This window comes from Rhopalosiphum maidis, chromosome 1 (genome assembly GCF_003676215.2).
Source record: "Rhopalosiphum maidis isolate BTI-1 chromosome 1, ASM367621v3, whole genome shotgun sequence".
Lineage (NCBI taxonomy): Eukaryota > Metazoa > Arthropoda > Insecta > Hemiptera > Aphididae > Rhopalosiphum > Rhopalosiphum maidis.
In genome coordinates, this window is record NC_040877.1 from 74841800 (window position 1) to 74863867 (window position 22068).

At 24.7% G+C, this 22068-nt stretch overlaps 1 protein-coding gene across 3 annotated transcripts in view; it reads right to left on the reverse strand.

The window, feature by feature from the left end:
* Positions 1–22068, reverse strand: part of LOC113560910 (neuropeptides capa receptor-like) — a 106897-nt gene that overhangs the window by 66870 nt on the left and 17959 nt on the right. Inside the window, exons 2-3 of one of the 3 annotated variants that reach the window (XM_026967034.1) lie at positions 21484–21587; positions 2044–2363 (exon numbers count right to left, since the gene is read on the reverse strand). In XM_026967034.1, coding sequence (XP_026822835.1) covers positions 2044–2317 — 274 coding nt within the window. In that variant the 5' untranslated portion in view covers positions 2318–2363; positions 21484–21587. The remainder of the gene's footprint in view (positions 1–2043; positions 2364–21483; positions 21588–22068) is intronic. The other 2 variants (XM_026967036.1, XM_026967035.1) reach the window with 2 other exon arrangements.

Genomic DNA, 22068 nt, shown 5'->3' on the forward strand with positions numbered 1-22068 from the left:
TTATAATATAAAGGTAAATTTCGCATGGATAATTTATAACATAATATAAGCTAATACTAATATATTTTAAAAAAATAATTTGATTATGGAATATAAACTTTTTTTAAGCTAATGTTAATTTTGATTTAAAAATTACGTTAATTTTCAATTATTCAATGTAATGCATACCAGATGTTTCATATCTTAGAAATTGGCAGTTACTATACTTATCAATTAAATCAAATTTTATTAACAGACTACAAACACCATACACAAAGTAAAGTATAAAGAAGACAAATGGTATCAAGCGCACAACGGAAAGATGATGAATAAAGCTCAATGTATATTGTTTTTTTTTTTATTATTATTATATATATTATTTTTTATCGTTTCATAAATTCTTGTTCACGGTAATTTAGCTGTAAAAAAGATAATTCAGTGACTTACATGCCAATCTATTAAAAACTGTAAGCAGATTTTCTTTTTAAATTAAATTAAAAATAAACTTTTAAATTGAGAATTGATAATAATAAGATTGAAATACTAAAAAATATACTCAGCATGTTCTCTATATTCAAAATATTATGTTGAGTACCTACTTATATTATAAAAGCGTATTTTCATGTTTTAGGTTTTTTACTAATAAGATTGACAATTTATTAAATTTAATATGTATAGATTTGTATTATTAATGCAGTTTTGTACAATAGATAACCGTACTAATGATGAATTTTATTTTATGTCCAAATTTGAATTAAATATGAAATACTGTTTATCAAACACTTTTAACGACGTTGCAGCATATAGTTTGAAATCGAAGTTCGGTACCTACACCGGCTATACCTAGTATATATATATATTATCATTTTAATTAACATATGTAAATGTGGACATCAAGTGGTCTTTTACGCGTAGATGTATAATATTCTAAATATTTTTAAAGAATATTGTAGCAACCTATGAAAAGAAAAAATAACCGTGCGTGAAATGTCTTTGATTATTTTTAGGCTAACTACTAACTAGGTTCATGTTCTTTTATTAATTATAAGAGAAAAAAATGAATATTATACATCATATTTTTTACTAAATTTAAATTTAAATTCAAATATAATATTTTAAGGAAGCTGCGTCGAAAATAATTTAAAATTAATTTATATACTAGCATAATAAATTAATAATTGTAAACGGGTTTTAAAAAGATCCACGCTTGTGATTATTTTTTAAAGTTCTTTCTTATTTGCCATATAGAAAGTAACTTCACTGAAGAAGATTACGCAGAAAATATTATTGTAAAAATATTATTTATTTAGAGGATATTATTTGTGTTTTTTTAGACTGTCCAGAATACCGGGATTCATTTATCATTTTCGTGAATAAAGGATGCCATTTATACGCGTCGACAAACAGCTTTAAAGAGTATTTTTATTAATCAATGCAATCAGCTAGATTTAATACTGTATATTTCAGAATATCATTCCAGTATGATATTATTATATGTATAATTTAAGATACTTTGATAATGTATTAAATATGTGTTTTTATTTGAACAATTGTGTATTATACTACTATTGCTATACAATATAGTATAACTAAATGATTAAAATATTAGAAAACGCTTTTTATTATGTTTCATTATTGAAATAGCAAAAAACGTAAACAGACACATTTAATTTTAATTTTTTTTATTCTATGCTCTTATAAATTTATACATTTGTAAGATATTTTAAAACCGTTATAGTCGTATACTTTCAAATATTTTTTAAAATGTTCTTAACCAATTCAAAAAGAATCGCTGTTGATTCTGTTATATGACGAAATGATAGCTAAAAAAATATATCGCCATAATTAAAGTGATTTATCTATGAAAAATCGAATTATATTATTCTTTGTTCTGGTTCACATGTATGCATGACTATATAAATGCATAGTTTATAGCTGTTTTTGATTATTAAAATTTACATTGCATGCACATGGCATATATTATGAAGATATAATTATCATTTTTTTTTCTTAATGTTGAACGTTTAATACTATACCATGCAGTTTAAATTTATGGGAACTTACCTAAAAGTAATAGTGTGAGATCGGATACAGCCAAGCTAAATAGGTAGTAGTTGGTGGCCGTGTGCATAAAGTTGTTGCGTACAATCACTACGCAAACAGCGATATTGCCAATCACCCCTGTGACAAATATGAATACATAGATGACAGTGATTGGCAACACGATGTTTAGCGAAAGGTGTTTGGGCCCTCGAGTTCGGAGCAAATAACCCTCTACTGTTTCGTTTGCGGTGTCATCGAGCTGGACCATGTATGATCCACTCGTCGTATTGTTCATGTCAGATGTATTGTCGATACTGCGCCTTGAACACGTCCATCTACAACTGCAGGCAAAACGCACAGTTCACAAACTAATATAACGATAATAGTAATAATTATGACGAAGATGATAATATAACAATGACGTTAATCATATTACGTCTTTAATAAGTAGCTACTTTGGCTATACTATACCCATACACGTTTTAATTAAAATTAGATTGTCGAGCATGTGTTCACGCATGATTTTAATGAGATAGGTATATCTAACTATTATTAGTGGTTTTCATTAGATAGATCATTTATGTTGAAATAGTTGAAATATATATATATATATAATCAAAGTGATTTTGTCGTAGAACAATAAATATTCCTTATTCTAATCCACAAAGTTAAAACGATCCTCTCTTCTATACCTATTCATTAAATGATCATTGATACACTGTTTTTGTGTAGGAAAAAACCGTTGACCTGTACCAATGGTTGTATAATATATGATATTATGAATACTGATCATCATAACTTCGATGAACTAACAACTAACAAACTAATAAGTAATAAGTAGGAAAGTTAGTAACTACATGCAGTATTTGTTTATAATATAATATTAAGCAAAAATACAATTCATATACTAAAAATACTAAAAAAGAATAAATTTATACAAATATTATTTAAAAATATAACACAATTAAAGAATTACAATGTATCACAATTGAAGACAGATCTGAAAGAATAGTGCTTATGTCGAGATGGATGTCATCCGAGCCGAGAGAATATAACTGATATAGATAAAGGCATATATAATAGGTATATAATATTAAATATATGTTATAGAGCATTTAACTATTTTTAGTAATTAATTATAAAAATAGGCTATTATTACATTATTTTGTTCAAAATGTAGTATAAAATCGTATTTTTTCATATCATTTTTTTTTAATTTTTAAAAAATATCTTTAAAATCGATTTAGAAAATGTTTTTTTATGATAGTTTTATTAAGCAATGAATTATAAGTAATCTTTAATTTTTTTTATTTTAATTGTTTTTTTTTACTTAGTATAATATATATATATATATATATTATAATATTTTATGCATAATATCATATTTGTAATTTATATAATAGTTTTACGTGATAATTAAATAAGAAAATAATAAAACATGTTTTATGGAATCAATCGTTTAGTGTTAACAAAATAACCTACACTAAATCGAGCACATTAATTGGAACTTCGTTTACCTTCATACCTAGTATAAACATAAATACGTATATTAATTTAATACTATATAATATTATATATTTATATGGTATATCATGAACAAATGTCGCCTAAGCTCTGGGAGTATAATACCTATATTATGTTCACCTCTATATAACTTTTTTTTTTTATGTAATATTTATTATTTATAGTATTTTATTGGTCAGTTAGATTTGTTAAATAAAATATCGATTTTTGTGACATGTTTTTTTTATTAACCTTGTGTATGCAGCATTTGGCGAGGTGATGCAAACGAGTTACCCTATGCACCAGACCAAAATCCCGGTCACATGAACTCAACCATGTTTGGACATATTATAATACATAAAGATACGATTGTAGTTTCTAGCCATATAACAAACTAAAAACCTATTCACATACTAAGTATACATTCATAAAGTATATGTTGAAAACTTAATATTGCACCTATCATGCGGCGTTATCATATATATATATATATATATATATATATTAATATTAAACACATTTTTTCGTTATTTTAAATTTTTCAACACCCTGTTTGGTTACGTGGATTAGAGATGTAGCATAATTAAAATTAATAAAACTGAATCTCTTTGTAAAATTTTTTAGTACCAGTTATATTTCAGATACCAGATTACTGGATAATATATGTCAAATTATACGTGACTATATATGATTTTTAATATGATGTCCACTTATTAGGTTTTTTTTGTTTAATGTTGTAATGCTATTAGGTGATATTTTTATTTATAATTATTTTTATCAGTTTATAATATTTGTTTTACCTACATATTATTATTATGCATATAGTTTTCAAATAAAAATCTGAAATATTATACAATATAATTGTTATCATATAATATTATAAAACCTCAATATAATATAATAACCATTCAAAATAAACTTGAACTTTTAAATGGTTTTGAAAAAAAATATTATTTGAATCTTGATTTAAAATAAATATAGCTTTTGATGAATGTAAGAATTGAAGAGGTATAAATCAGTATGAGATAATAAAAAAATATTTTTCGTTTTATCCAGATAAGTCACACGTAGTTTTCAAACGATATTAACTAAGAATTAAGGTATTATATAGCTAATAAGTTTGTTTGTAAATGAAAAGTTGAAAAAGTTTAATGCTTTATTTCGTTTTCGTATTGTCGAGAATGACTTTAAATTTGAAAATAATTAAAACAATTTAACTAGATTCGTATCCGTTTATTTATGTAATGGCTAACAATTGAATAATAAATATAACTAATTCAAAAAAATTTATCTTGGTTTCACGAGTGTAGTATCATTTGTCTGTTCAACTAAAAATAAAGTGATATTGTTACAATTGTAATAAAATAGTCAATAATTATACGTACTATATGAAAATATATGAAAACAATTCACTTAATGTATCAGATATAAATTACTGCGAAACAATGTCAAATCTTCTTTTTACGGTTTTATAATTTAATTTTTAAGCATTTTTAGATCACATACTAGACAAAATTAATGATTATGTTCGTATAAAAAAAATACTACTTTTGCGTTTTTCAAGATAATAGGGATCGTTATCACCTTATATCATATATGTATAACTATATATATATATTCAATGCGATACATGAAAAAATTGAGCATTTGAATTGCAAAAATTATTGCCATCAAATTATGACACACTTTGTATCTTATGTGTTATGAAAAAAAAATTTTATATGACGTATTCACACGACAAATTTCAGACACATATTTACTGTAAAAATGTGTAACAATTATTTTATTTTAAAGATGAATTGTTAATTAACATCCTTAAATACTAGATTATATTGTTGAATTTATCGATTTTTGTAAGTTAATTCAAAAGTACGCTAAAAGCAGTATTTTCACAGGTCTCTATATTAAATATATTTAATTAGTCAACTAAATGAAATTTAGAACTTTAAATTAAACAGTTGTAATAGTATAAACAACTAGTAATATTTGTTTAGATATACCATATGAATTGTACGCACATGTCTAGGTAAATATTATTATTTTACTTACATAATTGAGAAAATTTTAAATCGACGAAAATATAAATAAATAAAAATATTTTACTAAATATCAATTATCAAATCAATTAATGTAAAAAATATCAGGGAGTATTCGTTATCCAAATATGTTTGATTTATTTGAGTGATTGGATAATTTATTAAATAGGGCTGCAAAGTAAATTACAATCAAAACATGACGTATTCTTATTGTTTAATAAAAGTAACAATATTCTAATCTATATACTTCAATTAATGTTAAGACGAAAATCTATACTTAATATTTTACCTTATGATAAAAATAAATTTATCTAAAACAAAACCTATGAATACAAATAAATATGAATTCTAAATAGTGAATAATTAATAATTAGATGTAGTTGTAAAAACAATAATAATTAAGTGAATAAACATTGATATTAAAATCATTAAAAATTAATAAAAGACAACATAGTGAAAAAAAATGTTACAGTTGTCTATAATTGTTAAGGAAATCATTAATGTATAATATGTATTATCAAATTAAGTTGTTTTTAATAGAAAAATAAATTAAAAATATAACTAAATTAGAGAAATATTAAATAATAGGTATATATAGGAGGTATCAATAAATTAAATATATTATTTATAGTCACTTGAAATGTTATAGATAAGTAAATTAAGAATATGCATACATTATATAATGTATACTGTACTGAGTGTACATACATATTTTTCAAAACTATTATCATAATAATTATTATTTAAAGGGATGGAGAGTGCGTAGTAAATTTGATTTTATAATTCCGTGTTATCATCGCATTAATCATGACAACATGATGTGGTAGATTAAATTGACCTCGAAATATCGCGCATCGTTTAGTTATATACATTAGTATTTTATATACAAGTGATCTATAATTATTTTAAAATTTACTAGTGGGTTAAACAACTATGATGGTTAAATCAGATTTTAATACACAGTATACGATATACATCATTACTTTATTATATAAACACAGATTAACCATTGTGCTTTAAAATTTAAATGGTAATCGAGAGGTATTTACATTTTTGCGAAGTAGTGTACAAACTACAAGTGTACTACATATATCTACTATAATTAGTACTTGAAATGAAAAGGGTATTATAAAGACGTATGCAATTTTAATAGAAATTTACATAATTAAAGATGTTCAAGAAAATCATGAGTTGATTTACACACTTTTTATAAACATTCGAAGTTTAGTTGATCTGAGTCAGTGGCCCACTATAAATTATGAGAGGACATCACTTGGCATGCTACAATTAATTCACATAAACACTTTTAATGTTGATAAAATGCTAATATTAGTTAAGCATTATATAGGTATTTTAAAAATATCGGTTAATTAAATATCCAATATTTATAAATTAACATGTATTAATTTAAGTATTCTTCTTCATAACGCGAAATCATACACTTATACATCCAGAGCCGGCGCAAGCTATTTTGCCGCCCTGGGCTAAATTATAAATGCCGCCCTAATCTGTTGTAATTCGAGTAGTATCTTAGCTAAAATGCCGCCCCTGCTTTCCGCCAACCCTGTATACATCTATATGCATTCATACGTTATAACTCAAAATTTATAAATTGTAAATGAAATGAGTTAATCAGCTATTATTCAGTATTCACGTATGCATTATATATTCACGTATAATAGTGAATATTGTATCATAAAATAAGCCATCATAAGGGCATTATAAATTGTCACTTTATTATGTATTTATAAAGTTGAGTGTATAAAACTGATTCATCACCATGTAGATAACAAAAAACAAAAAAAAATTATATAATATTTCTTTGGGCAATATATGACATACCCAATATTGTAATAATTAAATCGTTTTGAAATCCATACGGTGTACAAGCGTACCTATATTATTATTACATATTATATGTGTACCGTGTATGTCGTTTCGTGCGTCAACGCGTCGAGAATAATAAATAGTGATAAGTGCGGAACATCAGCAGCAAGTGAGTGCATATTATTATATACACTCGGCACACATTATATCAGTCAACATAGATTATACGCGCTTTAGACAACTGTACCACGTTGAAATATGACTTTTGCGTAACGATATTTGATCAAGGATTTTTATACGTTGGGCACTCTGTATTTAAACGTACAATTTGTTGTATAGTGTATACCTACTTGTGATTTTTGAAATACACCAGTTTTTGTGGTATGTTTTAAATCAAAATTTTTACTACTTTTTATCATAATGATAGATTTTATTTTATTTTTTGTAAATATATAACACTACTATAAAAATATCAAACTACATACTCAAAACAAAATTTGCCTCGGAAAATACATATAGTAAGTTAAATAAACCAATCCGTGCATAGGACAAGGTTGTACAGTGTGTATACACACTGTACAATATACATATACTTATTCTATGGAAATACTAAATTACTGTGCTAGACGCTAGTTATAAAATATATAATTTACACACAAAACGCGAGATCGAATCGAAATTTTTCTATCTGACGCAGATCTATGAAATGCGTGGTAAGTGGATGCCTACAATTCTTTAATCATATGATCTAATTATTAGGACTATGTCCAGATTTTGTAATATATTATAAATTATAATAAATAAAAACCAATATGATGTAATTTTGAAATGTTTAGTTTTATAAAAATCCAAAATCAAGTATACGATACATTGATAATTAATTTTGTAACTAAAAATAATAATAATAATCGTGCTGGTATTATTTTTCCCGTAAAGAAAATAACAAATGTGTATAGTTATCATTGATATTCTGTATATTTATGTACTTAGTATTACATTTAATCGGTTTTTCAATATTTGTAACTTTATTAATTGCTTTTATTGTTAAGATATTGATATAAATAATAATTAATAAAACTAATGGGTAATGAGTTTTTAATGCCACTAGTGTTAGTTTTAATTTATAGTTATTTTAATAGATTTATAAATGTTTTTCGTATAGTATTATGTTATCGATAACGAGAGCCGCAAAAAATAATGAAATGCACTCGTATATTTCAAAACATATTTTTAGAACTGAAAAACATAGACGCCCGCATTAAATTAACAATAAATAATCGTCACCCATCTACCCATGTTAAAGCTATAAATTGCTCGAACAAATATTTGTTTGTAACACGTGGGATTAAAATAAAATGATATAAATTAATTATTGATACGTCAAGTTTATTACACCAGCACTTTGACTTTAAAATTGTTAACTCAGAATTAAGTACTATTTTGTTAAATATTTAAAAAAGTTTTGTTTTCAATTTCCATGATATTTATAAAAACAGTCACAAGAACTTACAAAATTCAAAATTTGATACGTAGGTACATAGCTGTAACCATAATTTGTATCACAGCGTTTGCGTAGTCCATGTATAGTTAATTATAGTATAATTTCCGCATCTTACTAGTAGCTCTAAAAACTATTCACACTATGTTGGAGTAGCGGGTAACTAAGCTAATAAAGGTGTACAATCTGACCATTTTTACTTAAGTAGCTAAATATAAAAATTCAGTGAACCAAATTCGTTAGTTTTAATTTGATTTTTTTCGATTTAGTGGCACCGCCAATCATTATTGTCTAAAAACTACTCGTAAAATAGTTTTTTTGATTAATTATCCATTGTGTAATAATTTACTAATGAATGCTTACTGTACTCACTAATGTACTGATATCTGTAAACTTTGAGCTACTAAAGCGTTTTAGTAGTTATTAAACAACTTCTTGTTTGACCTAAGTACTAATATAGTGTGAACTAGGCTTCGAAACCAATGTGCAGTACATAATGGTAAGGTTACCAATAAAACCTTGGAGAATTGTTGTTTATGGCGTCTGGTAGATAACAAAAATCTATATTTACCACACAAATAAACCACACTAAATAGACCCTTACAGTAAAAAAATGATTTGTTCGTGTTGATACGACGATATCTCTTCCAATGAGGGAAGTTATAATTTTAATCACTGAATACTGTTGTGCCTTTACTTATCTTCTATATTATTATAGCAATATTAAATTGCTTACCGTGGAAATGCAATGAATAATGCCGTTTTTTTACTAGGTATATAATTGTGTAATATTAATTTTTACTTTCAAGAATAGTGTTGGAGCACAAAATTCTGAATAAGTTTCTGCCAGCCATAATTATAATATTATAGGGTATTTAAAGGAGTAAATCCTTAATCCGCAATAAGTAGATATATATTATATAGAAATAAAATAAAATAAAATCATACAATAATATTAAACATTTTTATCTATTTTTATTTGTGACCTGCGGATTTCATTTTAAAAATATTAGTTTTTAATAATACATATCGATTTCACAGATACAATTTACGTACACCGAACTAAATTCTAGGTACCTAGTAAAGTAATTCAAATTTGCACATAAATATGCATTTAATATTATTGTGATTTATTACAGTACAGATACATGTTACTGTTGTTACTTTAGGTAAGTATTTTTTTTAAACTTATTCTATCAACGTTCCAATAATAACACTATTTTTTATACATATAAAGTGATATTTTAAACATGCTCATCTTTTTTTTTTTACTGAATTATATTTTATATGATAAATCTACTAAAAACTATCTGACAGTGACATGGGGCATAACATTATGACTACTTCACCAAGGCTTAACATTGATTTTACATACATTTTTCATATCACATCATATTTTAGTAAATATAAATTACAATAAACGAAGCGATAATAATTCACAGTATATAACAATTTATATTTAAATATTATTTTAAAATTTTTAATAAACTAACAGACGGTGGCGATATGGTTCATAATGATACTATTATGCCATTGATTAATTAATAATTATACAAAAGTTAAAATAAGATTTTAAAAATAAATCAACGAATTTTAAGTACCTATAAACACTAAATATAACACATTCTAAATAAAACCAAAATTGGTCACAGAAGCGTATGAATAATCGTAAATAGTATATCCCTGCAACTTACCGGCAAGTAGGGATCTGTGAAAGATATAAATTACGTTATATGACGTACGTCTATTCCCTGGTTGTATACCTATAATCCTTGGGAAACGAGCGACACGTTTATGCGATGACGGCGTTCACAAATATACGTATAATAAGAATCTTTACGCTTGAATTTCATTGCACTGAAAATTAAAACACGCTAATATTATACGTTTTCACGGACGACAGCGAGAAAAATGAAAAAAAAAATTGATTCAGAATAGAACTACGCGATGGACGCATAAACAATGGCTGGAAAATATCGTATTTTTGTACGATAATGGAAACACAATGTTCGCGGGTTCACCATAATATATATTATGTACAAAAACATGGATGCTGAGCTTATACCGTGGTCGAGGTGACCAACGTCAATGCGGTCACGTTAAGTTGGTTTCATTGTTTATATGTCATGTCATTCTGCTCTTATCGTATTTTGATTGGCTGTGGTAATTATGGTATTAATCACTAACCATGATTTGCCAGGAAATTTCCAGAGTTTGGTTAAGCTCAACTTTTTGACACAGCACGACCGAAGAGTGGACGTGGACTTTATTGTACACGCTCGTAAATACGGTTGTACCATACATGCCCTTTTTGAAAAATATTCTGGTAAGCACGGTTAATGTTGTTTTATACCCGTCTTGCGCTTTCTTCTGAATAAATAAAAAAAAATTGTGATTGCTACTATCACCAAAATTAGACCGGACGGACGGAAATAGTTGAACTAAGCACTAGATATGTAGTGACTTTATAGTGCTTTATCTGAACTAGAACTAACTTCATGGTATTGTATATACTTGTGCCGTGTGGTAAGAACGTATAAACTCTCTGATATACCAAAAGTTTACCATATATAGTGTATATCAACCAATCATAGAAAAGTATTTATATGCACGTACACGTATGTAGTGGAAACCGTCTCGTGTATCCCATATCATAGACTACCACTATATACCATGAATAAATTCTGTCTTCACTTGCCATCAAAACTTGGTCTAATCTTTTTTTGAATATAATAATATGTGATAATTAGGGCTCGAAAGTTGATGACCTTAAAAACATTAAAAAATGACTTAAAAAATTAACAAATATTTGTTTTAAATTAATAAAAATATATCACTGGTAACTAATTATCACTATTAAAATCAGTAACCACACGTTGAAGAATTGAATAATTTCAATTTCGTGGTATACGAGGTTATCTCATGGCTCATGGTAATCGTAGTTGAAACCATAAAAATAGTGATATTAACCAAATCATACCATATGGTAGGCCGAATTAGAGAATGGCAACATTTTACGACACGACAGGATATGGTGTAGTGTTTCTTTAAAAGAAAATCCGGGTAGCCTAACAATTTCCTTGGTCCAACCGGTGCTCGACGGCTTTTATTTTTCAAACCTCTTAGCACGTACGTTCATTAGATAAGCCGGATAAACGAGTATTATGTATGTTATTTGCAAGTCTTACATCATTAATCGTCTGACGACACACGTGACCCGTTTCCCGAAGGATTACCAGAAGTGTTTAATGGTAAGTGCACATTAGTAGTTACCTATATGTTACTTATATATTAATTGGTTTCTTTTAATATGACATTAGGACGACGCTATAGGATCTTTATTTAGATTTTATTGTAATATCACAAAATGTATAGTTTATACTATTAGCGTAAATATACAATTTGTAAGGCAATAGCACCGATATGTTTTGTATTATATGTAACTGACAGTATAATGTAAATTATGCACATAGCGTAATACTTGCACTATAAATATCAAAAATACTGAAAACGAAAGTGTGATAATGATAGTCAACTTGTTAACTCCACTAGAAAAGTTTCAATATTTTGTTGGCTTTGAGACTTATGTAAGGCATATAATATCTATATAGTTTATAAATTCTGATTTTTTTACGATCATAATATGATTATTTGCGTTTATTTGTTTTGGTGTATTATTTATAATTGTGTTGGAAAACTTTGGGTATAATTGTACGTGATGCGTGGCTATTAAGTACAGCGTTGTGCTCATACGTAGAAACGTTAAATTGCAAACTCCGGAAGGATATAACTTCCAAAATAATGATTTGCACCAATTTGTTTTTTTGCATCACTGTTCTTAACTTGTTGTTATACATATAATTAAGAAAAAAAAAATCGAAAAAACGAGTGTTAGCTAAACTGCAATTGTTCCAAACTTTGTAGTGAACAAAAAACCAAAAATACTGTGCTCAGAAACAAATACACGTATTTTTTGATTATAAATTGTGTTAAATTTTTTTTTTATTTATTTATTGTTTATTTGTATAACATGTATACAATTATTTTTTTTATTTAATAGTATAGTTTCCAATTTGCTATTCTTCAGTTTAGGTAAGCATAATAAGTTATGATTTATGTGTCGAAATATTAAATAAGTAATACATAATGACAGATATTTTATAAACTGCTTAAAAACTGACTTTACGTCGGATATGATATTTATTTACGATGTACATGACTATTATATAAATAAAAATATTTTTATATATTTTATTAACGATTTTAATCAGATTATTTTCTTCTAACGCGATGAACCATATTTAATTTTTGGAATAATATTACAATAGTTTGTAAAAACAAAAATATTGAATCGATTATTATTCACTAATACTTATTTTATCATGATTATATGTATTTTAAAAGTAAACAATAACAAAATATCGCAATTATGGCGTGACTAAAATATCAAGGAACAAATAAATATTACTAGCATAAAATGTATCAGAAAATTAATTATAATATAATATATAAAACTCAAATAGACAGTTGTATATATTTCAAAGCATATAATGTTGTTAAATTATTACGAACAATAAAAATATACATAATATATAATAAAATTGATATAAGTAACAAAATATGTATACTAAATAATATAAGTAGATATTAAATGTAATACCTTAATGGAATATATCAGGTAATACAAAGCTATTGGAATAAAACAAACAACACATGTAAAAGATTTAACAATGGATTTGCTCATTTATCTTTTCCACATTCTTCAATCTATTAATTTATAAATAGTCTAAGATGTCAATTAAACCTAACTGAGATTTAAGTAAAAGTTTAGTATAAAATAAAAATAACAAAGCAGCTGGTTGGGTTGAAAGAATAAAACAAATTGTTAGAGATTATCCAAATCGAGAGTCCGAAGATTATCTTCAAAGTATTACATTTAATATCCACTTATATAAATTAGTATCAGTCTAATTAAGTATTCAAAAACTTATATTTAAATACTTTTTAAATAGTTTTTGACCAATGCATTTTTTAAATACTTAAAAATACTTTTTATTTGTATTTTTATTCTAAAATACTAAATACTTTTTTCATTCTAGTGTTCTACTCCAAATTCCAATTACCAATATTTCATTATGTACTGTTTTAGATTTTATTTTTAAAATATTATTTTATATAGGGCAATATTTTGTCGGCGTATCTTTTAAAAGTATAAAAAAAAAAGGTTCATAGAATAAAATACTTTTAATTTTCTTTCGAAAATATATTATTTTCCTACAGTTTTAAGACCATACGGTCTGTAAATGTTTAAATAACGTAAACGCTAAAAAATATTTCTATCTAATAGTATTTACTTTTATTTGTTTTATTATTACACTTTCTATTTATTTAACATGTAAACTATATAACTATTTATTTAACATTAAAATATTACCGGAAACTTTTTATAAATTACGAGCTTATATTATGCTGTGGTAAACATAATATGTATTATGTATGATATATATGCTATTATCTATCTATTATATAATTATACTATAAATATATCTATTTATAATATAATATTATAATAGATGAGTATATATATACTAGTATGAGTATATAGTACAGTACATATAGGACATAGATACTCATATAAATACGTTCAGCAAGTAAAAATGTGTAACAACTAAATTATAGAACCATTGAAGCAGTCTAAACTAGCAGCATTTGTTTTAATAGAGTCACATACAAAGTTAGAAAGTAAGTGTATAAAATCGTATTTTAAGGAAAAATTTATTTCATCGAACTATTTTTTCACCCTAATCCATACAACCCAATAAGTACCTATTATTTTCTAAAAAAATTAAAATTACTTTTTCTTTTTTGTTTCATGTATTTGTATATGCATACGATTTGGACGCATTTTTTAACTTATTGTTATGTGTTACTTATACGTGGATTATCACTATAGTCATCACTTGGCACTTACCAAATGATAAATCTATTAAATTAAATATTGAAATTAGTTTTGATTATTATACCCGCCGTATATATAATCTACATCTGTAAACCTATAAACTAAGTTAATAACTAAATTAAATTTAGTTTCTTAGTATTAGTTAATTGGCTAATCAAAAAATTGTTTTAACGGATAAGTATCTATATTGTTATAAGATTTAGATTAAACTATCTGTGAATACGCACGATTTCACAAATTTAATGGTTGCAATAATTTTAATTGTAGGATTTAAGTGTTTTCGACATCGGTACCTAATTCAAACGCGACACGCGTACTGAATGCAATCTGCGATTACGGTTCACTGACAGTTTAGGGTTGGATTCAATTACGGCGATTGCCGCTAAACGTGTGCTCGCGGCTAAGTAAGTAAGACGCCTTGTGTTGTGTGTATATATATGCAGCAAAATCATAAGGTTTGATGATAATATTATAGTATGGGCATGGACATATATTTGAATAAATAAATAAAAAAATATTTTATTTTGTCAAAACAATCAAAAATTAGTAAGATAGTTTATGTACCTATATCTGAATAGAAACTTTATCTTAACAATTGATGATGTGGTTGTAATATTATTTAACTCTTGACGGTATGATTAATTAATTGTTATTGTTTAGGTGTATCCAAAAAGGTCGGTGGGTAGAAATGTATAACTATAAAGTATATAATGCATACAATAGTAGGTATATACCCAATTTTCAATCTATAAAAAAAACTGTACTCTAAAAATATAAATTACAGCAATATAAGATTATATTTATATTATATCATATTAATAAGTACATAATAATTGGTTTTTAAATTATGATTATGAATTAAATATGTAAATAATTAAATGTTCATCGAAGTTCAATATTTTAAAATAAATAGAATATTAAAACATTTCTTAAAATTAAATTAAAAACAACTGTTTGGAAAAAAAAATCAAGACTACCCTAATAGTAGACAGTAGTGTAGTTATCATTTGAAACTTAAAAGTAATATGTTAAATACTATTAATTATAAATTAACAAAAAAACAACGAATTGATTTAGAAAATTAGTACAGTCGCTTAAAAGGATGACCTTATATAAAAACTGATAAAAATTAAGCATATATTATTATCTTTATAATATAATCATAACAACACCATGTTATATAAACAACACTTGTGCGTGCATCAAACGTAGATTTAAAGAAGGTTTGTGCACAGCACGTAATAGCCACAAAACGAATTTATCGTTACTTTATAAAATATTTATATATATATATATATTTATACACGGATTATTATTATTAATAAAGGTACCTGGACTATAAAACCATTGAATCGTTAAATCGCAGAGGTATTATACATATACGCACTGCACCAGCTATATACTAAAAATGTGTTCAGTACTGCGAACCATACTATTTATTAATAATAAAAAAAGATTTAAAACTCCTCGGTGTAAGTGCGACCTTTTTTTTATCGTGCCCGCTCTATTCGTATTTTACAGACACGTCCCAAATTGCTATTATCAACAACTATAAATCAAATTGTATGCGCGCGAGTTACAACCTACAGCAACGTCCTTACACAAGATATATTCCCCCGAAGTTATATTATTTTCGTTGTATATGTATATACATAAAAAAAATAAATATATTGGGTGTTGAGAAGTGCTTTTCGTGTCACAATCAATATTGTTGTTCATCAACCATTATTACAATGGTAAGTATTCGAAAGTAATTTCACAGTAAACTCGCATTGACGATTTATTTGAAATAACGGTCGCGTGAGTTATTATATTTATATTTGTATTTTTTTTCAAATAATAATAATATATATATATATTATCCAAAATAACGATAGCAATTTTAAACAATTAAATTCAGATAAATTTTCGTAACTCTCTGTTTATCGAAATAAAGACGAGATTCACTGTAAATATTTAACTGTACAAAATAAATTATATAGAGTTGACGATGATATCAAAGGATTATGGTTTAAGGATTTTAAATAACTAGAATATATCTTTTAAAATCTATGAGTCATTTATTTGTTCAATATAACTCTAAAGTAAGGATACTTTAGTCTTTAGATTACTTATTACTCTGAGTACCTACAGTAATACAGTATAGATTGAGATATATATTATAATGTTAATACAAAAAATGTCAAAGAAATAATACAAGCTGTGTTTAATATATTATAAACCGTTCATTTTGATAAACAGTCATACAAAAAATGTATATATGACGTGGGACATATTACTATTTTCTTAACAAGTCTAAAAAAGTTTCCAGACGGTGTGTATGATATATTTATATGTACTGTTTTTGCGACAGATCAGCGTTAACCACAGATCGTTGTATATATACGAATAATTAACCAGTAAAATTAGCAGTGAAATGCAACTTATGTATAATTTTAATAGAATACATTAGATGGACACATTTGGTATCTGTAAAATACATGAATTCAAACATTCTGATTTAGCGCCCTTATTTGAGATTAAAATAGAGATATTTAATTTATTATTGTATATTCAGTTGTATTCATAATATTATATTGTATTGAATCATGTACATACTAGTATCCTACATACTACTGCTGCAGTTGAGTTATATTATATTTTCTATTATACAAAACATATCCCGTCATAAAGATAAAATGTCTGGTGGTGAATAAATATTATGATCAAATAATTAAAACAAAAACTTGTGGAAGTTGATAAATTGTGTAGTAGGTTTTGAGTTATTTTCATATAGATGTGTTGAAACTTAAAATTAAAAAAAAATGATAATTCATTTCATATAAAAACTATTCTTAATTATTCTATTGAAAATTATACTGAGGATATTATATAATTTACTTATATTAGTGTAAGTAATTATTTTTTTATAATTTATATGATATTCTGAACAATTTTTCTTAAATACGTAGTTTATGTTCTATTAATAATTACATTACAATTCATTTATTAATGTTATTAAATTGTATTAAAACAACGGTATGAATTGGTAAAAAAGGAGATATAAATAGTTTATAATATCAAACTAAATAAATATTGAAAATTCAAATGTGTAAAAAAATAATATATTACATAATATTGAACCTTTCAACTCATTACGATTAATATTTTTTAAATACAATATATAAGGACAAGATAATTTGAGGAAAATTATTCAATTTCGTCAAAATTTTAACCTAAAATATGTAAAAAAAATTCAATTTTTATTTTATGTATATTTTAATTTCTATAAGTGCATAGATACAAGTTATGAAAAATGTTGTATTAAATTTTCAAAAATTTTTACTGAGTACTAAGATTTTATTGGTATTTTCAGAATAAAACTTAGGAACTTTGAACGTGTAACATAACATGTTAAAACCAATAAGGATATTTTGAAAATTGCACTATGGATAGAAAAAGATAGTTAAACTATTAAAGTAATAGTGAAACGTTTCAGTTATTACGTTTAATATATATATACATTTCTTATTTATATTTAATATAAATCTTTATTATATGTATGAATATTAAACGTCGTAAGCATTTAAACTTAACATGCTCATAAAAATATGTGCGACTTCATGTTAATTTTGTTCTTATTCCACTTATAAATATTTAAATTGTGTAATCTTAGATATTTAAATTAAAAATTTCACAAAAAGTTAACCACAAATTTCAACACTTTTTGAGATTTAAACAAAATGTTATAAAAATTTGAATTTCAAATGCTAATTTACTATCAGAGATCACACTTAAATAGTAGAAGATTGAATCATTTTACTGTCTCAAAAGTTGATAGAGATAAAAAAAAAAATGATTAAAGCTATAATCAATATATTTATCGCTCTATTTTAAAATACTCTATAAACAGTATGTTCGTTTAATAACAATAGTAAAGAATTGAGGCTTATAAATTAAAATTATTCTCAATATTTTAAATGCAATTTGTATACGTATTTATTAATTAGGCATATCATAATACTTTTTATATTATTAATTTAGGCTAAAATCTATTTTCAAAGTTGATGTATACAAATATTGTTTTCAAACATAATATTATTTATATAGGTACTTATTTTTATTTAATTATCAACTCTGATTGTAGTTATTATATGCAAACAAGTAAAACACATTTTGTGTCTACAATGAAATATTTGTGTGAAGTACAAATAATGTGAATAATAACTTATTTTAAGGATTTTATATAGGAATAAAAATAATTATGTACATATGTGTACTATGCTTGGTACTTGATAGATTTGAAATTGAAAATAAAATCCAATTTCAAACTAAATATTATTTTGATTACTTCTTATATGAAAAAAATGTATACAGACATTATTACTTTAAATTATATTACATACGTCATTATTATTATATTTAAAAAAGTTGTTAACTTATTGATCAGCATATTATAAAAACGTTAAGTTTTGGAGGTTATCAGGTATATATGGTTTAATATATTATATTGCTATATTTTAGAATCACTATGGTTTTATTTCACCGTAAAAACTAAATGACAAGTTTAATTATGTATTAATTTGTATCACACACACACACTAATTATTTCGTCTACTGAAACGATAAAGTGTTATATGACTGAATTCCAATTTCTAGAGTAACCAATAAAAATATGAATGGTTAATTTACTCGGGCGTGGTTCTTTCGGACTTACCAAGCATACATTAACAATTTTACATATTATGAAAAATAACAAAGTCTTTATTAAATTAAAAACACAGTTTTTACATTAAATATCACATTCGTATTAAATAATATTAGTATAAAATAAACGTCTCTTATTTAATCGTTTTATAAATATCATGTACAGATATGCCTAATATAAAAACTGGAAACTGTGGTTTGTGTTATACGCAAATTTAAATATATGTATATTTGTCTTATTTAATCGAACCCTGCAGACTTGTGAAATCGATTAAATTTTAATATTAATATTCCAATAAATAATAGATTAGAATAAATTAGTAATTATACGAATCAAAACAATTTTCAGAAAGCATTTTTGTCAACAAAATATTTGACCCACTATATTGACGGTGTTTTTAAATAGAAAACTTTATTTAATTAGGATCACTTAGGAAGTAAATAATAAGCAATTTTCTTAATAATACGAAAAAGTATCAGGAATATTTACGCAACACTAGTTTTAAATAAAATCGATTTCGAATTAATTTAGTAAGGAACAACCATAGACTTCAAAATTGCACTTTATATTTATTTAAGCATTCTTTAAACATTATAAAATTTATTTTATATATATTTATATATACTTAGAATTTTTTACATTTTTAGTTTTTTTACAACAATTAAAAAATATTTAAAATACATAGTTGATATTATCTTATTATACTGTTTATAATTTCAATTTTATTTTGTTTATTGCATAAAAAAACATTAATCGTAGTGACTTGAATCTTTTAATCATTACTTATAACTTTATAATTTAAATTATTTACACTATGCTATGGTAAGCGGATATATTAGCTCAAGTTATTTGCCATATTTTAGCCTAAAATTAGTTTCACGTATTGAAATTATAATTTGGAAAATATTAATGATGATATAAAAATATGTTTAAAAATAGATACTAACTTATCTCCTTTACTTAGAGTTGTGTGTTAATGAATTCATATTCAATACAGTTACAGTAATGAGTTATTTGATTAATTTAATATACGTTCTATCAAAACCAATGCTAGATCGTACATGTCTACATGTCATATAGCAGACTAACATAGAAATAATATACGATATATAATATATTTTTTATTTATAAATAAAACAAATCTATCTATATATTTTTGTATGAAAGCAAAACAATAAATAAAAAAACCGGAACAATTTTTGTTTTAAAACGAAGCGACTAATTTTGAGTGAAAGAATATCTAATACGTAAAAATTAAACATTTTAAAATTATAGTGTTAAAAAGTGAAATATATCAATGTTTTGACTCGTACATTATTGTAAGAAAAACTTATAAGTCATTTTTTCTGTAATGATTATCAAATAGAAAAATAATATGGATATATTGCTTTATAGATATAGATTGTAAAATATTTAAATTCTTCTACTACCATTTACTATGTTTCTGTATGTATTACATTTAAAAACTGAGTATGTGTGTTAAAAAAATATATGTGTATAAATTGATTGAATGGAAAAATTAATGTAGTTTGAAATTATTTTTATAGAATATATATAATAAGATTAGATATAGAGCTAAATATAAGAAACCATAAATACATCTAAGCGAGATTATTTTTGCTGTGATGGAATGTACAGAATATATTAAGCGAGGTGGTTTGAGCGCGTGAAAAAGAAAGTTAAAAGAAAAATAGTTTGGGTTGAAGATAAGTGTGGATGCTGTCAGGCAAATGTAAAGATCACAGTAAAGTGGTTGAATTGGGAGAGGGTATATAGGATTGTGATGCCATAATTTCGCTTGTTTATGTTGACATACTAATTCATCATCTACTAAGTTTTTTTTTAAATGTTCATCCCTTAACAATAAATTATATTTCTCTAATTAGTCTTAAAATAACTAAGTGCTTTTACTATTGGTATTATAAAACATTAATATAATTATAAAACTTACACAATATCAATATGCGTAGAATTTAATCGTATGGTTATTAAATTATTTGAATACCATTACAGCTTCCTAAATAGTCTTGAAATTATTTCAAGTCGCTTTGACAACTAAAATAGACAAAAAAAACAATTATTAGATATTTATGTTTTAAATAATCTTGTAATTATCTTTTGAATATATAAACAAAATATATTTTATTTAAAAAGTAATATATTTTACCCAAATGGCCAAAAATTAAAATGGAAATTAATGAGCTAGAAAGAGAATACTCAAATACAATTTTTAGATCAATTTTAAAATAAATTATCTTCCAAGTTCCAATATGCAAATACTACAATTTTTAACCTTGAGTGTGGATTTTGATAGAAAATTGAATTTACTGTGTTCTTTAGTGTGGTTAAAATTAAAATAAAATCATATTTATTTTAACTTTAAGTTAATGTAAATTAGTCAATTTTGAAGGTAAAAAAAGTTTACGTACCAAAGTTACAAGAAAAATAAGGATTTTTGAATTTGGCAATTATAATATGTGTTATTATTTTAAAAAATATTAGTTTTATTGAGAATGTGTACATCGAAAGAAAACTT